Here is a 17,435-nt window from a genome sequence, read left to right as displayed (position 1 = left end):
CCTAGCTGTCTTTACCTTGTTTACACTGGTAATCTCTTTCAGCTTATGTTTAAGCCGCTTCTTTGTCATTAAGCCTATGTTAACTTCAATTGGTTTATCTTGTTCTAATTTGTCAGAAGTTGACTCTGCTATCACTTCTGTCTCAATATCTTTCATCTTTTCAGAATCAGACTTTATAATTTTAGCTACAAATTTAACAGGATTTACCTTTGGCTTAGTAGTCTGTTTAACAATACTTGGCTTAACTTGTTCAGTTCCTTTTTTCACTTTTCTCATCTCTATAACCTAAGCCCTCTTTCCAGTTTCCACTACTTAGTATATCCTGAGTTGCTCTGCCAGAGTTAGTCCAAGTCCTGATAATCTCTATCTCCTTTTCTAACTCAGTTTTTAGAGATTTATTCATTTTTAGCACTTCATCTCTAACATAGAAAGCATCATCTCTATCCTTCTGAGTTTGATGGAACATAACTAACTCTTTTTCTAAATAATCATTCCTCTTTTTAAAAGCAAGATTTTCAGAAATTAATCTTTCACATGTTGAAGTTTGATCTCTATAGCTAATAAACATAGTTTTAAGATATAATCTCAACTCGGTAATATCATCAGTATGAAAGGCATAAGTTGTTTGAGGTACCTTTAACTCAGCAGCATCAGAACTGCTATCAGCATTTGCCATTAAGGCATAGTTCTCCTCATCTTCAGAATCTGAGGTGTCTGCCCAGCTTTTCTTCTTTGTGACAAAAGCCTTTCCTTTGTCACTCTTTCCTTTCTTGTAGTCAGGAGATATGTGGCCTTTCTCACCAAAGTTGTAGCATTTGACATTTGAGTAATCTCCTCTGTCAGACTTTCCTCCTTTACCTTCAGATTTTCTGAAACTCTTCTTATCAGAACTTCTACCTTTCCTGGAAAACTTCTTTCCTCTTCTGAATTTCCTGTAGGCTATCTTTGTGATACCCTTCACCATAAGAGCACACAGCTTCATCATCTCTTCATCAGCATCTACTTCAGGTAGACTTTCAGTTTCTGAATCATCATCATCAGAACTTGATGATTCTGAATCAGACTTTATGATGAGAGCCTTTCATTTTCCTTTCTTTGAGACAGCCACTTTGGGGGATCCCTCCTCAACATTAAGATCAATTGTTCTTGATTTTCTCCCATGTCTCTTGCTTCTTTGATCCATCTCAAGTTCATAAGTCTTGAACATTCCATAAATTTCATCAAGAGTAGTTTCATCAAGAGCATAGTTATCTCTTATTATAGTAGCTTTCAAATCCCAACTTTGAGGAAGAGCTAAAAGGAATTTTAGATTTGAATCTTCAATGTCGTATTCCTTTTCCACCAATGACAGATCATTCAAGAGTTTGACAAACCTGTCATATAAGTCAGTTAATGACTCATCACTTTTTGAGTCAAAGTGTTCGTACTCTTGAGTGAGTATAGTCCTCCTGTTTTTCTTGATTGCATTAATTCCCTGACACCATGTCTCCAAAGCATCCCATATCTCCTTTGCAGTCTTGCAGTGAATTACCCTATTTAACATGACATTATCAATGGCACTATGCAGCAAATGCCTTACCTTTGCATCCTTGGCAATAGATGAGATATCTTCAGCTGTGTATTCAGTTTTCTCCTTTGGTACGATTTTTGCTGGCTGATCTGCAACTACAACAGAGAGCTTGGTTGGCTTATATGGTCCTTCATTAATTCTGTCAAGGTATTTTGGATCTGTAGCTTCCAGAAATATAGCCATCTTCACTTTCCATATGGGATATTCAGACGGTCTCAGCATAGGAACCCTGATAGTCTCATATCGACTATGGGTTTGAGTCGTTGGAGTTTCTTCAGTTTTAGCGATCTTGGTTGGATTTTCTACTTCTTCAGACATGATTGTTTTGGATCTTTACTGTATGTGTGTTAACAGATGTGCTCTGATACCACTTATTAGGTCACACAACACTGTAGAAGGGGGTTGAATACAGTGTAGAATACAATCAAATCAATTTAAAGCACAAGTAACAAAAAACATATGTATTCGATATAATAAACTCTGTTACAATGGAACTGTTCTCTCTCAGTGATGAACAAATATCACGAGAGCTGCTAGGTTACAATATATGATCTTCTCGATGATCGTAACTCTTATTGAGTAAACCTATGTATGTGTTTATATAGACACACAGTTACAAGATAACTTCTAGTTGATATGGAATATAATTCTGTCTCCTAAAATATATCAACCAGATATCTTATATAATTCTTCTAGTCCTCGAACTCTTTCCATGCATATCTTATTCCGTATTAGTTTCGATCTTCTTTCCTGTAAATCAGCTTCCTTCCTTAACTGTTAGTCCTCCAGTACTTAAGTTCTGATATCCATCTTCTGATATTATCTTCTGATAATCTACGTTCTGATATCCTTAAGTCCTGACTTCCAGTAAGTCCTGATTCCAGTAAGTAATGATATTTCCTGTTAGTTAAGATCTGAAAACAAAACATGAAACATATTAAATATGACATCTCAAATATATTCAACAATTATCGCAATAGTATATGCAAAATATTTTAAAACGCAATTCAAAAATAATAAATATGTCAATTTAAAATTGTTGCGATATTTATTTTCCTGAAAATAATGCTCTTTATTAAACATTTTCCCAAAATTATGCAACTAGCATAAATAATTTATATTTCAGAAATATACAGCTTGTACGATCTTCTAAAAATCAACAATTCTCTCAAATAAATATCTCTTACAATATTTTCAAAAATATATGCGTCGTCTAAAATTAGAATGGCGCAATAATTTTACAATCATAAAAATATGTGACTCGCACGAAATAATATTTTTCTCTGCATAAAACATAATTAAAAACATAATATTCATGCATGCATCACATAATACTCGAACAACAAATATATTTAATTGCAGGAAAAATTAAATAAATATTCAGAAGACTTATCTTTGTATTTTGCCGAGCATTTGGGCTGAACCGGAAGGCAAGTCATTGTTTTTCGATTCTCCGATGGGGACTCCACTTTATTTTCCAATTTCCTGCAGAGTATGGCTTTGTATTTTTTTGCTTTGATTTCACTTTGTCCACGTAAATCATCAGTTGGCCTTGTGATGACTTCATTCTTCCACCGCGCTGAGTCCTATTTTTTTTACTCTGTTCTTTGTTAGCAGTCGTCGTCTTGCTCCGCTTGTAACACCGTGCCGCTTTTTTAACTCTGAAAAATTAATCATGTGGCTTTTTTTTACAGTCGTCCCCCCGTGTCCACTACTGTAAACCCAAAACCGGATGTGTATAATTTTTTGAATATTATCCGTCCTCCACGAATAATGAAAGCAGCCCCTCCTTCTAGCGCCAAATGTTGTTGGAGGAATTTCGTAACAACACGAAATTGGAGGGTTGCTGAAATATTAGAGCGATTTGTGTGTAATTGTGAGATTATGGTTTATGAAAATGAGAGGCTGGACTTGGGAGTGTCTCGATTTGTCTCTTTGTATCGGATCCCTTTGCCAAGATGCCTGCGTACCAATTTATATTGGATCAAATCTACGCAGTTCTGTGAAATTTGGGCTTATCCCAAAGAGACTTTAGGGATAATTTTCGTTAATGTGGTAATTAAAATATTGTTGGGGAAATTTCGTAACAACACGAAATTGGAGGGTTGCTGGAATATTAGAGTGATTTGTGTGTAATTATGAGATTAGGGTTTATGAAAAAGAGAGGCTGAACTTGGGAGGTGTCTCGATTTGTCTCGTTATATCGGATCCCTTTGCCAAGATGCCTATGTACCAATTTATATTGGATCAAGCCTACGCAGTTCTGTGAAATTTGGGCTTATCCCTAAGAGACTTTGGGGATAAGTTTCGTTAATGTGGTAATTACCGATTTTATCTGATTTAATCTAAGCGTTGTGATGTCTTTCTGATTTGAAGAATATCGTTGAGAGATATTTTTCGTTATTGATTTATTGAGATTGATTCTTTCCTCGTTTCGGAGAGAGGATAACTTGGGGTTTAAGCAATTAATTATTAATCATAATTAATAATTAACAAATTACGGAATTATTAAAAAATATTTGTCATGCCAAAACGTGGCATAACAACTTGTGTCTAGATTTATCAACTCTCTGTCCGTCTCCGTAAATTTGGGCGGATCCTTGGGAGTAGATGTAGAACGAATTCTTACACCGGTTGCGGTAGACGATTCAGCAACCACTTCCATTGGAATATAAGGACTATTCAGTAATATCCCACTATATAATGGATTCGAAGCTTTGATGAACAACATCATCTATTTCTTCCATAGGTTGTAATTTTCTCGAATAAATAGGGGAACCTTGATACTTCCAATTCTTTGGTTGTTCATCATCTTGGCGGAATAAAATTATTAGTCCCACAATATCAATCAAAAAGATCTGATACTAATTGTTAGTCCCACAATATCGTAGAAGGGGGAGGTTGAATACGGTACATATAATCTCGATTCATTTCAAGTTCTTCGTTAAATATACAAAATCAATATAGACATAAAATAATTCGAGGAATATATTGTTTTATTAATATAAACCTTAAGGTTGCTACACTCTAATCAATCAAATGGTTAGGTACAATAAATTCAATAATATAACAGTATATTTACAAGTTTAATAAATTTGGCATTCAATGGCGCTTCATAAAATAAAGTTGGGAGCTGAAGAAGATAACTGAATCAATTAAAATCATTCTGCTTATTTTGTGTGGACTTCAATTCATTTGTACACGTGGCCAATTATCATCCTAGTACATTTGACTTGCTTCTATTATCAATGAAATCACCAAGTTGTTGAGTTACGCCAAGAGTGTATAACAACACTTAGAAAAATGCTCCACTTGCGCCAAGAGGAGAATCGCTCTTTTTCCAGTTATGCCAAGAATATAAATAAGTCTTTTGACTTGGATTTTATATCCACTTGCGACAAGAAGAAACAAAAGCATTCCCTTTAGTATATGATTTCTCTTGCGCCAAGGGGGAGTAGATTATGTGCCTTAAGACTCCTTTTCCACTTGCGACAAGAAGAAACAAAGTCCTTGACTTAGAACTTTTCCCCACTTGTGCCAAGAAGGAAAAAAGAGTTAGTCTTACTCTTAGTTGTGCCAAGAGCGAACATGATTCCATACTTAAAATATTTCTTGGCTTTTCAAATACAGCTCAATTCTTCCATCCTTTGATCCACTTTACATTGCATCAACTTCAATTCTTCAGTATGATTCAATTAATTCTTTTATGATACGCTGATACTTGATGCACTGGTCTGGTTCACAAACAACCAACACTAAATTAAATTCACTTATTCACTTTACAATTCTGAGCTGATATAACCTGTAGGTCATTCATTGCTTCAATCACTGAAACCCTTGATTTTTAATACTTCAAACCAATACATTTTATTGTCACTAGAAGTCCTTTAATATTTTATTATTCACGGAGGCTTGAACATATTAATGAACTTTTTTCCATGACATGCTTACGGACTTAGAGCATTAATTTCATCTTTGATTCTTCGTATTTACCCAGTCTTCATCTTCAGGGTTCCTGTGCTTTACGGTTAATATTATTAATCTATTTTTGTTTCATGTTGATTTATATTTCCTCGATTACATATTACGTTATATTATGCTTTACAGACTCCTACTCCTGAGCCTCGTACTGAGCAGCCTCCTACCGAAGAGCCTTCCACTGAGCTGCGTCCTACCGATCGGCATTCCACTGAGCAGCCTCCTCATCTACATCATTCTCACCAGCCTACTGAGCGCCTAGCTAGGGATCTTTCTATTCCATAATTTAGTCTGCATGTTACACCCACACCTTCTACTAATTCTGATGGTGGTACGGATGTTGTGTCATCGCAGAGTTTGCAGGACCAGAGTTCCCGGGACCGTCTTGGAAAGTATGGAGCTTTCTACACTTCTCAGGGTAAACGACGTTTAAGGAGAACTTGTAATCCTCCCAATTGTGAAACCGATGGGCAGAAGTGTCGAAGAAATGAGGGTAAGTTTAACTTTAAGTGTTTAAGTGTGTATGGTTAGTATGAACCTTAATTGTTACTTTCGTGTGTAAATGTACCTATACGAACCTTAATTGTTAGTTTTGAAATCTATACGAGATTCCATGTTAGTATCTACTTCTATGTTTGAAGTGTAAAATGGGCTTTTTTTATTTTATTTTTTGTTGTAAAATCAAATTCTCTATTGTTTTTTTATTATTTTCTTGTTGAGGACAAATTTATTTGAGGTTTTATAAAGTTTTCTTTTAATGCAGATGATGAAGTGGATTGTGGATTTTTGTAACTATGCAGAAATTGAAAAATGCTAACATGCTGGATGGTTGCTGCTACTTAGTTTCTCAGTTTTTAGGAGTTTAATTTATGAAATATTGAGGATGTAGACTAAAAGACCTGTAGATGGGCCTAATGACCTTGTGTTGTTTTTGTTTTTATTAGGATTCAGACTTCACTACAACCAAATTTAATCATTTTGTTGGTTGTATTTGTATATATTTTAGATATGACTCCGCGCCGAGTTTATGTACTACAGTTTCTGCAATTTCTGTATTTTAGTTTTCTGCAAAACTAGGCATAACTGTGTAAATCCAAGGTAATAGGTTAAAAAATTAAAGAAAAATGTTATATTATACCTTGTTTGGACCAAAACGAGACTTCGTCCCGCGTTTAGGTTCCAAAAATGAGCCTTCATCCCGTATTTTACCTTTGACGCTTTTTTGTACCATTTTAAGAGGTTTAATTAAAAAAAATGAGTCTAACATAATTTCGTAAGATGTTTTACTTGTGAAGAGTTTTCGTGTAACGTTTTACTGTTTTTTAGATTTTATTAAATAAAAAATAAAATAAGCTAACATCCTTTCGATTAGCGTTTTACTTCTAAAGCTCATTTGTGTAACGTTTTTTCCCCCGGTACACGTACAACCAACCCAGCTTCTGCTCTTTTCTCATCAAACCACTACTGTTAAAACCTAAAACCTCCAATATCAAGGCAAATTTGTTATATTAATATATATTAAAGCTTTTATTGTTTCACATTGGCTTCCGGCTTGGGATCAGGAGCGCAATCAGTTACAGTGATCGCGTGGATTTACACGGATGGTAATATACGACAAACTCAATTAAAAGGTTACGTATATGACAAACCGGTTTCTAAGCAAATAAGACTCGATTATAGTATGAATTTAAATAATTTGCGTGATGTATTATTTTTGAAATTGAAAACTGATAGAAGTTTGTATGATTTTAAGTTGTGTTATCGATGGAAAAATTTCAATGATATGAAATTTGGTATTATTCTGGTTGTTGATGAAGATGATTGTAATATCCGGGATCTCGCATGTAATTATTTTTTTTCAATAAATGAGTATTGTGTGATTATTATGTGAATTTTGGTGAATTATATGTTGTTTGATAATAATATTTAGATGAATATATGTGATAAAATGTGAGTGTGTTAATTTTATTATGTCTAGAATAAAATATAGATGATTAAGGTATTTATTCTGGTAATTTTTGGAGTATTATATGATTTTATATTGATTTATGAATTTATTAATTATTTTCTGAAAAATTAGAAAATTATTTTATAAAGCCGGGAATCGTCCAACCTCGACCGTTTTTACGTTTTTACAACCCGAAACTCTTCCGAAAACTCCTTCCTAACCTAATCTGGTAATTCCGGACATTTTTCGTGTTTTGACTTTTTCAATCCAGATTACGGTTTGACCCGTACGCGTCCCAGCGTACCATTTTCGATACGATAATTGTTTCGATATATCAACAAAACCCGTATTCTCGAAAGACGGGATAATATTACATTATTTTCGTATAAAGTGTTTTATAAAAGACCCGGTTGGGATAAATATCCAATATGGGTATTAAATCGGATCGTTTTTTGTAGTTACTTAGCGGCTAAGTAACTAATTTAACGATTGAGAACGATCCAACACGAACCAATATTCCATAAATATATATAGCCCTTTTATTATTTCATTTTATTCGTAATAATCATAATTAACCAGTAAACAATAAGAAATACAGAAAAAACCCTAAAAACGATACGTTCTTAAAAATCAGACGTACAAACGAAAGAGTTATCGAACTCCGATTCGGGCGTGCAACATATCAAAACGAAGCTCTCGAGAACCTCTACCTGAATCCACCATCTGTTTTTGCGCAGAAATTAAGGTATTTTTCTAATTTAATTATTTTATTTCAAATTATTTATGAATTAAAATAGGAATTTTTGTTCTTGATGTTATTTGTGTGATTTGATGGCATAATCATGTAGATAATGTTCTCCTGATCATTTTGGTATATTATATGATGAATTTGGAGTTCAATAACATATAGAAAATGAGGTTTGATTCTCGGATTAATTGAATTAGGGTTTTTAATTACTTTGAATGTTCTTACTCAAATTTGGGAACTCTTGATTCGCTGATTCTGGGTATGTGTGAGTTGTGTTAATCGATAGATCGTGTAAAAACACAACGATTCATGTAACCATTTGCAGTTTTGGATGCATGAATAACGCCGCCGGAAAACCTCCGAACTCGCCAACGTTAATGGCGAGTTCGTCGGGGAACACGATCCGGGGGACAAAAATGTTAGATATTATAGCCTATGTGTTGCTAGAGTGGATTAGAGTAATTCCCCTCGAGAAATATGATCAGACAGGGTGTAATTAGCGTGATTGAAGCTGGCCGGAAACGGCAGTTCATCGGGTTCTGGGCGGCAAGTCCGGCGGGTCGTCGACCCGGTTGTTGACCCGGATTAAAACTGGTTTCAATCCTTATTTCCCCTAAATCGAAAATCAAAAACTGTTTTTGATTTATTTTATTTTACAAATTATTTTAAATTATGTTTTAATTCGAAAATTCATTTTAAAAATTCTAAAAATCTAAATTTAATTCTCAAAGATTATTTTAAATTCAGAAAAATGGTTTTTAATTATTTAAAAATAAATCTAATTTATTTTCATTAATTTTAATTAGTTTTTAATTATTTTAATTAATCAATTAATTTGATATTAATTGATTAATTAATTTAATTAATTATTAATTAATTTTAATAATTAGATTTAATTATTTAAAATTGATTTAAAAATTTCGAGAAATAGTTTTGAGCTTTAAAATATTATTTTAAATTATTTTCAAGGCTCGATAATTATTATAAAATTGTTTTAAAGTCATATTCGGGTATTCAAACCCTATTATTTAATTATAAAATGATTCAGAGTCCCGTTTTAATTCCGAAAAATGTTCAAAAATTCATATTAAATACCTGGAAAATCATTTTAACCCTAAATCTTCCTTGAATAATTATTTTAATTGAATATCTTACGTGCTACATGTCATATGTGATCTGATTGATGTATAAAATGACTATACGTGCATTGCTTGACTGTTGTGTTCATAACTTGCAATCTGTATGTCGGATTTGGGTGAAATGAAGGGTAGTTAGAAGCTTGTATCGAATAGAATGTGATAATGAGTAGTATTGATAAGTACATGTGATATTTAACAGAGGAAGCAAGGCGTAGAAAAGGAAAGCAGATAGTCAGTGAATGGGAATTAATTGATAAGTTCTAGTAAAGTGAAAGCGAATCGATAAGACAAGTGTTTCTTCTCCTCTTGATTATATTGCAAGTATTTTGGAACGCTCTTCATTATGTTGCAATTACTCTAAATGGTTATTATTCTATATTGCAAGTACTTTGAAGTACATACCCCAAACTCTGATTCTTATTGATCTCGAGCCATAAGCCTGTTTCTTCATAAACCGTTGATTGTTAAATTCACATATATAACCCCACCTACATGATACTATTCCACAAATACATACCTACCACATACTGATTCCTGATACGAAATTGCCTATCATATCAACCCTTATATCTTGTATAACAGAAGACCAATTCTTGTAACTCTTGAACCCTTGGGTCTTCTGCTTTCCGTTTCTTTCCTTGATTGAAACCCAACCTTTGTGATTTCCTAGTTATTTTATGGAATTATAGATCATCCTACGTTTCAAAGTAAATGTTATTTATGATTCAACTATTGAGTTACATTGCTTATCACATTGTGATTCTAGAATTGGATTGTTTTTAACTATGGACCAGATTCGTGGTCGGACTAGATTCGTGGTCATAATAGGCCAATGCGTGCCTTGGATCCAGTATATAGAGCAAAGCTGGGAGCCTTGCTCGAGGTTAGTGCGTGACTGATCAGCAGCCTAACCTTGGTTTTTAAAATGAAAATGAATATCCAATTCTAATCATTGCTTATCAGTAAACTTGATTCCTTATATCATTTCCATTGATCATTGTTAATCTCAGTTTCTGTCTTTGTGACTTGCTGAGCTAGTTAGTTCACTCTTGCAAAACTGTTTATATGTTTTTCCACTGAAAAAAGGAAACTGGTGGTAGCGAGGATCCCCAGACAAGTGTGCGAGCTAGGTATCCTGGTTGAATTGGAATAGACTAGCAGAGGATGTTTGGCTTGGTTGTGTTTATAGTTTGTAATAAAGTTGAAAATTCAGATGTAAGATAAATAAACTGGGTTTTGGTACGTTTGTGTAATATATAAGATTGTGGATTGTGGAGATACTTTAAACTACATCGATCCGTGGATTATGGTAAGTAGGGTCATTTTATATACATATTATTATATTCATAACAGGTTTAATATAGTGTGTGTGTGTGTGTTGTGGGTCCCAAACATCTGACCCGGGTTTGGAGGGCGTTACAATGATGATGATGTTGAGGTGATGTTTGGAATTATTGTTTCAAATGAACCTCCTTTCTTTGTTGAAATTTATTTACAAAAAAAATTTAACTTGTTCATTGATTGAAACAAGTTCGAGAGTTGTGGAAACTAGTTTGAGAGTTTTCGAGAGGAGTACTAGTAAGGGTTTTGATTGTCAAACTACTGGTAGTATGTATATTGATGATGATACGGGTAGTAGTAGAGGTTTTAATGATTATGATGTTGTTGAGTCGGCTTTGATTAGACGAGAGGAGACATCGGAGCCGATGGAGTTGAGGGAGAGGATGATATTTGATTCAGGAAATGTGTTGATACATATGGTTAGAGAGTTTTATAGCAAGAATCATCAAGAGATTAAGGTGATTCGATCAAATTTGGTGCATTGGAATGCGGTTTGTAAGAAGAAGGATAATGGTGTGAATGGAGTTTAAATGCTAGGTTGCGAAGGTCACTTGGGAAATTCCAAATTATGGAAACTTCGGCTCCACACACATGTTTGCGCACCACCGTTATCCAAGACCATCCTAATTTGACATCTCATGATATTTTTGAACTAGTTAAGGATCAAATTGTAGTCGATCCCACAGTTATGGAAAAAATGTTAATGGCGACGGTGAAAAGTGTTTTTGGTTACCAACCGGGAAGAAAGAAGATTAAATATGCTAAAAAACTAGCAATGGCTCAAAAATATGGATCTTGGGAAGGATCATATGAAGACCTCCCTTTTATTATGGAAGTGTTGCAATTTTTTAATGTGGGAACAAAGGTTGATTAGCTTTTTAAGGAGGATGAGATGGAAGATCGTGAGAGCTTAGAGGTATTGTTCATTTTTGATACTAGTATCATATTCATGTTTATATGTTTTTTCATATGTTTATAATTTTTTGTTGTTAATGAGTATTTTATGTCTATATTTGGAACATGAAGTGACATTCAAGAGGCTGTTCTGGGCTTTCAAGCCATGCATTGATGGATTTGAGCATTGTATGCCTGTCATACATATAGATGGGACTCATTGTTGTAGTCCAAATCCCGGTATACTATTGAGTGATGTGGCAGTGGATGGCTTCAGTCATATTCTTCCATTGGCATTTGCTATTGTCGAATCCGAGAACGTGTCTGGTTGGGGATGGTTTATGGATAGATTGAGGAGGTTTGTGGCAGGTAGGAGACATGGGATTTCTGTCATCTCTGATAGACATGCTGTGATTATTATAGCTATGCGCCAGACAGGATGGTGCGGAGCCCCTTGACCATCATAGATACTGTATTAGACACTTGGCTACAAATTTTTCTAGTGCACATAGGAGAAATGGATGGAAAAATAGGTTAGCTGAGTTCGCTTCTTAGGTGCAAGAGAAGAAGTTTGATTTTATATGGGAGCAATTGTTAATTGAGGAGTTCCGGATGATGGAATGGTTTGAGGATAAACCATTGAGTAAATGATCTTTAGCATATGATGAAGAGAAACTTTTTGGTATGATGACCACCAATCATGCGGAAAGTTGGAACAACGCGATTCTTGAATCTAGAAACCTCCCGATTAGTTCCTTGGTTAGAGCACTATTTTTGAAGACGGTTGAGTATTTTGATGAAAGGCATTTGGAAATTGCAACCGAGTTATCTAAAGGTCGAGTGTTTACTAACCATGCAAGTAAGATGTTAAGTCAGATAATTGTGCGTGCTAGGGGTCATAATGTCAAAGTCTGTGATCGAAATTCTTTGTTGATTTAAGTAATCACTAGAAAAGTTGACCAAAAGGGGGTAATAGGCATACTGTTAGGATTCACGAGTATTTGTGGTTTTGTGAGAAATAGAAAACTTATCATATTCATTATTCTCATATGATTGCTTGTTGCGTGCATTTGAAGTTGAGCCATGAACCGTTGGTTAGTGAAATCTATAAATTAGAGAATATATCGATGGTTTATAATGGAGCGTTCGAACCCATTCTGAGCAAAGGAGATGCGTGTTGGCCGACGGGTATTAACTTTCCAAATGTAATACATGACAAAGATGTTGAGAAAAATAAGGGAAAAAGAAATTTGACGAGGTACCAGAATGCGATGGATTTCCAAGCACTGAAAGGGGGAAAATGAGTTCTTTCATTAATGTTATGTTGCATTCGTACAAGTTTATTAGTGAAACTTGTTTAGTATTAATGTTGGCTAAATTTTATTATTGAATTTGGAGATTTTTATTGATCATTTTTATGTATACGCGTGTTTTGTTATTGTTAATTTCATTGTAATGCTTTAATTTCGGTAATTAGCAAAATTTCGTAGTGTTTTTGTATATTTTAGAAAAAAATTAAAAACTTACAGTAGCCGAGAAAAGATGAGTAGCTTATGTGATTCAAGTGACAAAACATAACATGAAAGAGTGTTAAGTATAGACGCATCTTCGTCAGCATTTAGATTTTTTATTTTTTAAAAATTATGTAAAACATTTCTTTAAGTCGTGTGTTCATCCCAGACGTTAGACGTACCTTCGTCTAGCGTATAACCTATTTTCAAAATTTTAAAAAATTGACTTTAAAAGTATTTTTAACTAGCATTTTCGGGCTAGACGAACCTTTGTCTAACATTTTACGATTTTGTAACATTTAAAAAAGTAAATAGAATGTACTAATATGTAGTGTTTTACCTATTAACGGTTTATAATCTAGCATTTTATGGGTAAAAATAATTATAAAAAAATTAATACATCCCAAACAGTGTACGAAGTAGCTTTATACAGCAAGAAATCATAGACAAAAAACATGGGACCTGTTAAGAAACTTGCCTCGTGATGCTAATCTCCCATGGGTTTTAGTTGGAGATTTTAATAATATAACCTCGCAATCAGACAAGAGAGGAGGTCCACCATATCCAGAAGCTTTAATTGAAGGTTTTAATGTGTGTCTTCAAGATGCAGACCTTCATGATCTTGACTTAATAGGTCATCAATTCACTTGGGAACGAGGCCATAACACCGATCATTGGACAGAAAGTAGATTGTATCGCGTTTTGGCTAATACCAGTTGGTTGAGTAGGTTTAATACAGTTAAGGTTTATAATGTGGAAGGGTCTCCATCGGATCATAGCCCTTTGATTTTAATTCTGGAAGCTGTCAACAATAACAAAAAGAAGAAACATTTCAAATTTGAAAATGCATGGCTTACGGAGCCATTGTGCTATGAGATAATCCAAGGATGTTGGGAGGAGGAAGCCAGTGGTACTGTAACTCAAAAACTGAAACGTTGTGCGGAGAGTTTAGAAATTCGGGGAAGAGAGATCACTAGTTGCTTTAGTAAACACATCAAAGATTGTGAAGGAAGCCTGAAGATGCTTCGTAATAAAAGGGATGATACTTCAAAAACTAAATATGAGGAAGCTAAGAAGCAGTTGTACTTGGTCCTAGAGCATAAAGAAATATTTTGGAGACAACGCTCGAAGCAACTGTGGCTTCAAACGGGGGAGAAAAATACAAAATATTTCCATGCAGTATGCAATAGAAGAAAGCGAAATAATCATGTTCAGAGGTTAAAAAATAAATCAGAAGATTGGGTAAATTGGGATGAGGGACTGTCAGACATGATAAAAGGGTACTTTCAAACACTCTTTACTGAAGAACATAATCAGGGAGGAGAAATCTTTAGCCGCATCTCGTCTCAGGTTACTGAGCTTCAAAATCAAACACTTTTAGAAGATGTGACGGCAGAAGAGGTCAGAGAAGCCATCTTCCTTATGCATCCTGATAAAGCCCCGCGGCCGGATGGCATGACCCCAGCTTTTTTTCCAGAAAAATTGGAAGGTTGTAGGAGAATGAATCACTCAGATGGTTTGTACTCTTTTTACGACGGGCGAGATTGTGGGGGACATAAATGCTATAAACATTGTCCTTTATCCCAAGAAAAAACACCCCTACAAGTTGACGGACCTTCGTCCAATAGCCTTATGTAATGTTGCCATGAAAATCATTACCAAGGTTATTGCCAACCGTCTCAAAAAAGTGTTGGAACTGATCATCTCAGACACGCAAGGAGCTTTCTTACCGGGTCGGCTAATTTCTAATAATATCATGATTTCTTTCGAAATTATGCACTTTCTAAGAAAAAGAAATTCGGTAAAGAGGGGTATATGGCGCTTAAACTTGATATGGCTAAAGCATATGATCGAGTCGAGTGGAAATTTTTTAAAGAGATGCTAATCAGATTGGGTTTTAGCAGTTGGTGGACTCACTTATTGGTGGACTCACTTAATTATGCAATGTGTTACTATAGTGGTGTATATATTGTGCATGATCAAGGTGAGATTGGCCCTATCACTCCTACTCGAGGATTGAGACAAGGAGATCCGCCATCTCCTTATCTCTTTATTATATGTGCTGAAGGTCTTACGGCTATGATTAAAATTTATGAGGAGAAAAGATGGTTGCAGGGGGGTCAAGATTTGTCAAAAAGGACCTGCCATTAGTCACATGCTTTTTGCTGATGATATTTATTTATTTTGTAAAGCAGACACAGCTGAGGAAGGCAAGTTTACGGAGTTGATGGCTTTATATGAGATGGCCTCTGGTCAGAGGGTGAATAAGGATAAATCCACGATATTTTTCAGTGCTAACGTTATAGACTATAACAATTATATCATATGCCAACAGTTGCTAATTAAAGAAGCGGATGACACTACGAAGTATTTGGGTTTACCTAATGTGCTGGGATGAAACAAAACAGTGATGTTTGGTTACTTGAAAGAGAGATTGAAAGCTAGCATCAGAAGTTGGAACGAGAAGAATATCTCGAAACCCTCAAAGAGATTCTTATTAAAATGGTGGCTCAGGCATTGTCGTCTTATGCCATGAGCGTATTTTTACTTCCTCTTGATCTCTCTAAGGAAATTGAGAAAGAAATGAATAAGTTTTATTGGGACACCTCCAGTAAGTCGAGGTCTAAAATTCATTGGATGTCGTGGGATAGATTAGCTCGACACAAGCACGCAGGTGTTTTGGGATTTAAGAATCTTCGGGACTTCAATCTTGCAATGTTGGGCAAACAGTGTTGGCGATTAATTACCAATCCAGAGAGCCTGGTAGCTAAAGTCTACAGGTCTAAATACTTTGCAGATACAAATTTTTTGGAAGCAAAAATGGGAGGGAGTCCTAGATTCATCTGGCGAAGTATCATGGAAGCCAGGAACGTGGTTTCAGCAGGGTCATCTTGGAGGATTGGTACTGGAAACGACATTAATATCCTTAATCAGCTATGGTTAAGTGACTGGGAGAATCCTTTTATTCTAACTCGATCACCAGCAATCATTAATCAAAAAGTGGTGTCGCTATTTCACACTGGTACTAAAAATTAGGACTCAGAACTCATTCAAGACATTTTCGAGGAAAGGGATCAGAAGTGTATCTCTGATACGGTGGTAGAACACGAGCTCAGTAGTGATGTTTTGTACTGGAAAATGAAGACATCGGGTCAATACACGGTTAGAAGTGCCTACAAGTTGCTACAGAAACAGAAAGGATAATGGGGTACAACTGATAATGTGGAGTTTTGGAAAATGATGTGGAACATCCGAGCTCCTCCTAAGGTGTTAAACCTCATATGAAGAGCAATTAATTATTGTTTGCCAACAAAAACTCAGTTGCAGGCTAAGCATGTGCAAATTAACAACTTGTGTCCTGTTTGTAACGAGGGCGAGGAGTCAATATTTCATGTTTTAGTCAATTGCAGGTATGCAGCTAGATGTTGGAAGCAATTCAACCCAGTTATTCACACAGACACGACCATGGAGTTTCTTGTATGGTTGATATCGAGGTTGGCAAATCAGTCGAAGGAGAAGAAAGCGAAAATGCTCACATTGTGTTGGTCAATATGAAGAGCCAGGAATGACCCGGTCTGGAGTAATAAGCGTTGGCAGGAAATGAGAATTGTAGCGAAAGTTTGGGAATATCTTACACAATGTGAAGTAGCTCAAAATAGAAAAGTTGGACCATCAATTCATCCTATCTTTCCAGGCGATGGTGCAATGGTTTGGGCGAAGCCACAACTCGATGAAGTTCAGATATCGGTGGACGCTGCTATTTTTGAAAATCTTGGCAAGTCAGGAATTGGAATCATTGCTCGAGGGAGAGAAGGTCAGTTCCTCTCAGCACAAACCAGAATTTATCCAGAGGTTATGAAACCATCTTTAGTGGAGGCGATAGCTGTTAAGCAAGCATTGAGTTGGGCTAAAACGATGAACTGACACTCTATTATCATCGAGACAGATTGTTTGACTATTGCTCAGATGATTCGAAGCTCTGCTGCTATGAGATCGAGGGTTGGACAAGTAGTAGAGGAATGTCGGGATATGATTAATAGTATGAACAACGTTAAGTTGTATTTTGTTAAACGATATGCGAATATGTCGGCTTATGATTATGTATCGATGATCGTATCTTTGATTGAAGGTCTTTTCCAATTAATATTATGCAATGTATGATGTTTGATTTGGAGGAATAAATTTGCATTTCGTCAAAAAAAACATCCAAAATACTAAACAAAATTTCGTTATAAAATAATATTTTGGGCCATTTATTTTCGAAATAAGATTTTGGACCATTTTTTAACTCCGAGAACTGACACCC

At 35.2% G+C, this 17,435-nt stretch overlaps 1 protein-coding gene across 1 annotated transcript; it reads left to right on the top strand.

The window, feature by feature from the left end:
- Positions 1-14,944: 14,944 nt before the first annotated feature.
- LOC141665300 (uncharacterized) lies at positions 14,945-15,527 on the top strand. The gene is made up of 2 exons (XM_074471280.1): positions 14,945-15,197; positions 15,325-15,527. The coding sequence occupies exons 1-2, from the start codon at positions 14,945-14,947 to the stop codon at positions 15,525-15,527; spliced, it is 456 nt and encodes a 151-aa protein (XP_074327381.1).
- The last annotated feature ends 1,908 nt before the right edge of the window (positions 15,528-17,435 follow it).

The sequence above is a fragment of the Apium graveolens genome, chromosome 6, assembly GCF_009905375.1.
Source record: "Apium graveolens cultivar Ventura chromosome 6, ASM990537v1, whole genome shotgun sequence".
NCBI lineage: Eukaryota > Viridiplantae > Streptophyta > Magnoliopsida > Apiales > Apiaceae > Apium > Apium graveolens.
The sequence above is the reverse complement of the archived record's forward strand: the minus strand, read 5'-3'. Positions and strand labels throughout refer to the sequence as shown.

Coding starts and splice junctions, on each gene's coding strand:
- LOC141665300 (XM_074471280.1), top strand. CDS start 14,945: ATGGCGCTTAAACTTGATATGGCTAAAGCATATGATCGAGTCGAGTGG. Junction 15,198..15,324: donor CTTTATTATATGTGCTGAAG/GTCTTACGGCTA, acceptor TTTGTAAAGCAG/ACACAGCTGAGGAAGGCAAG.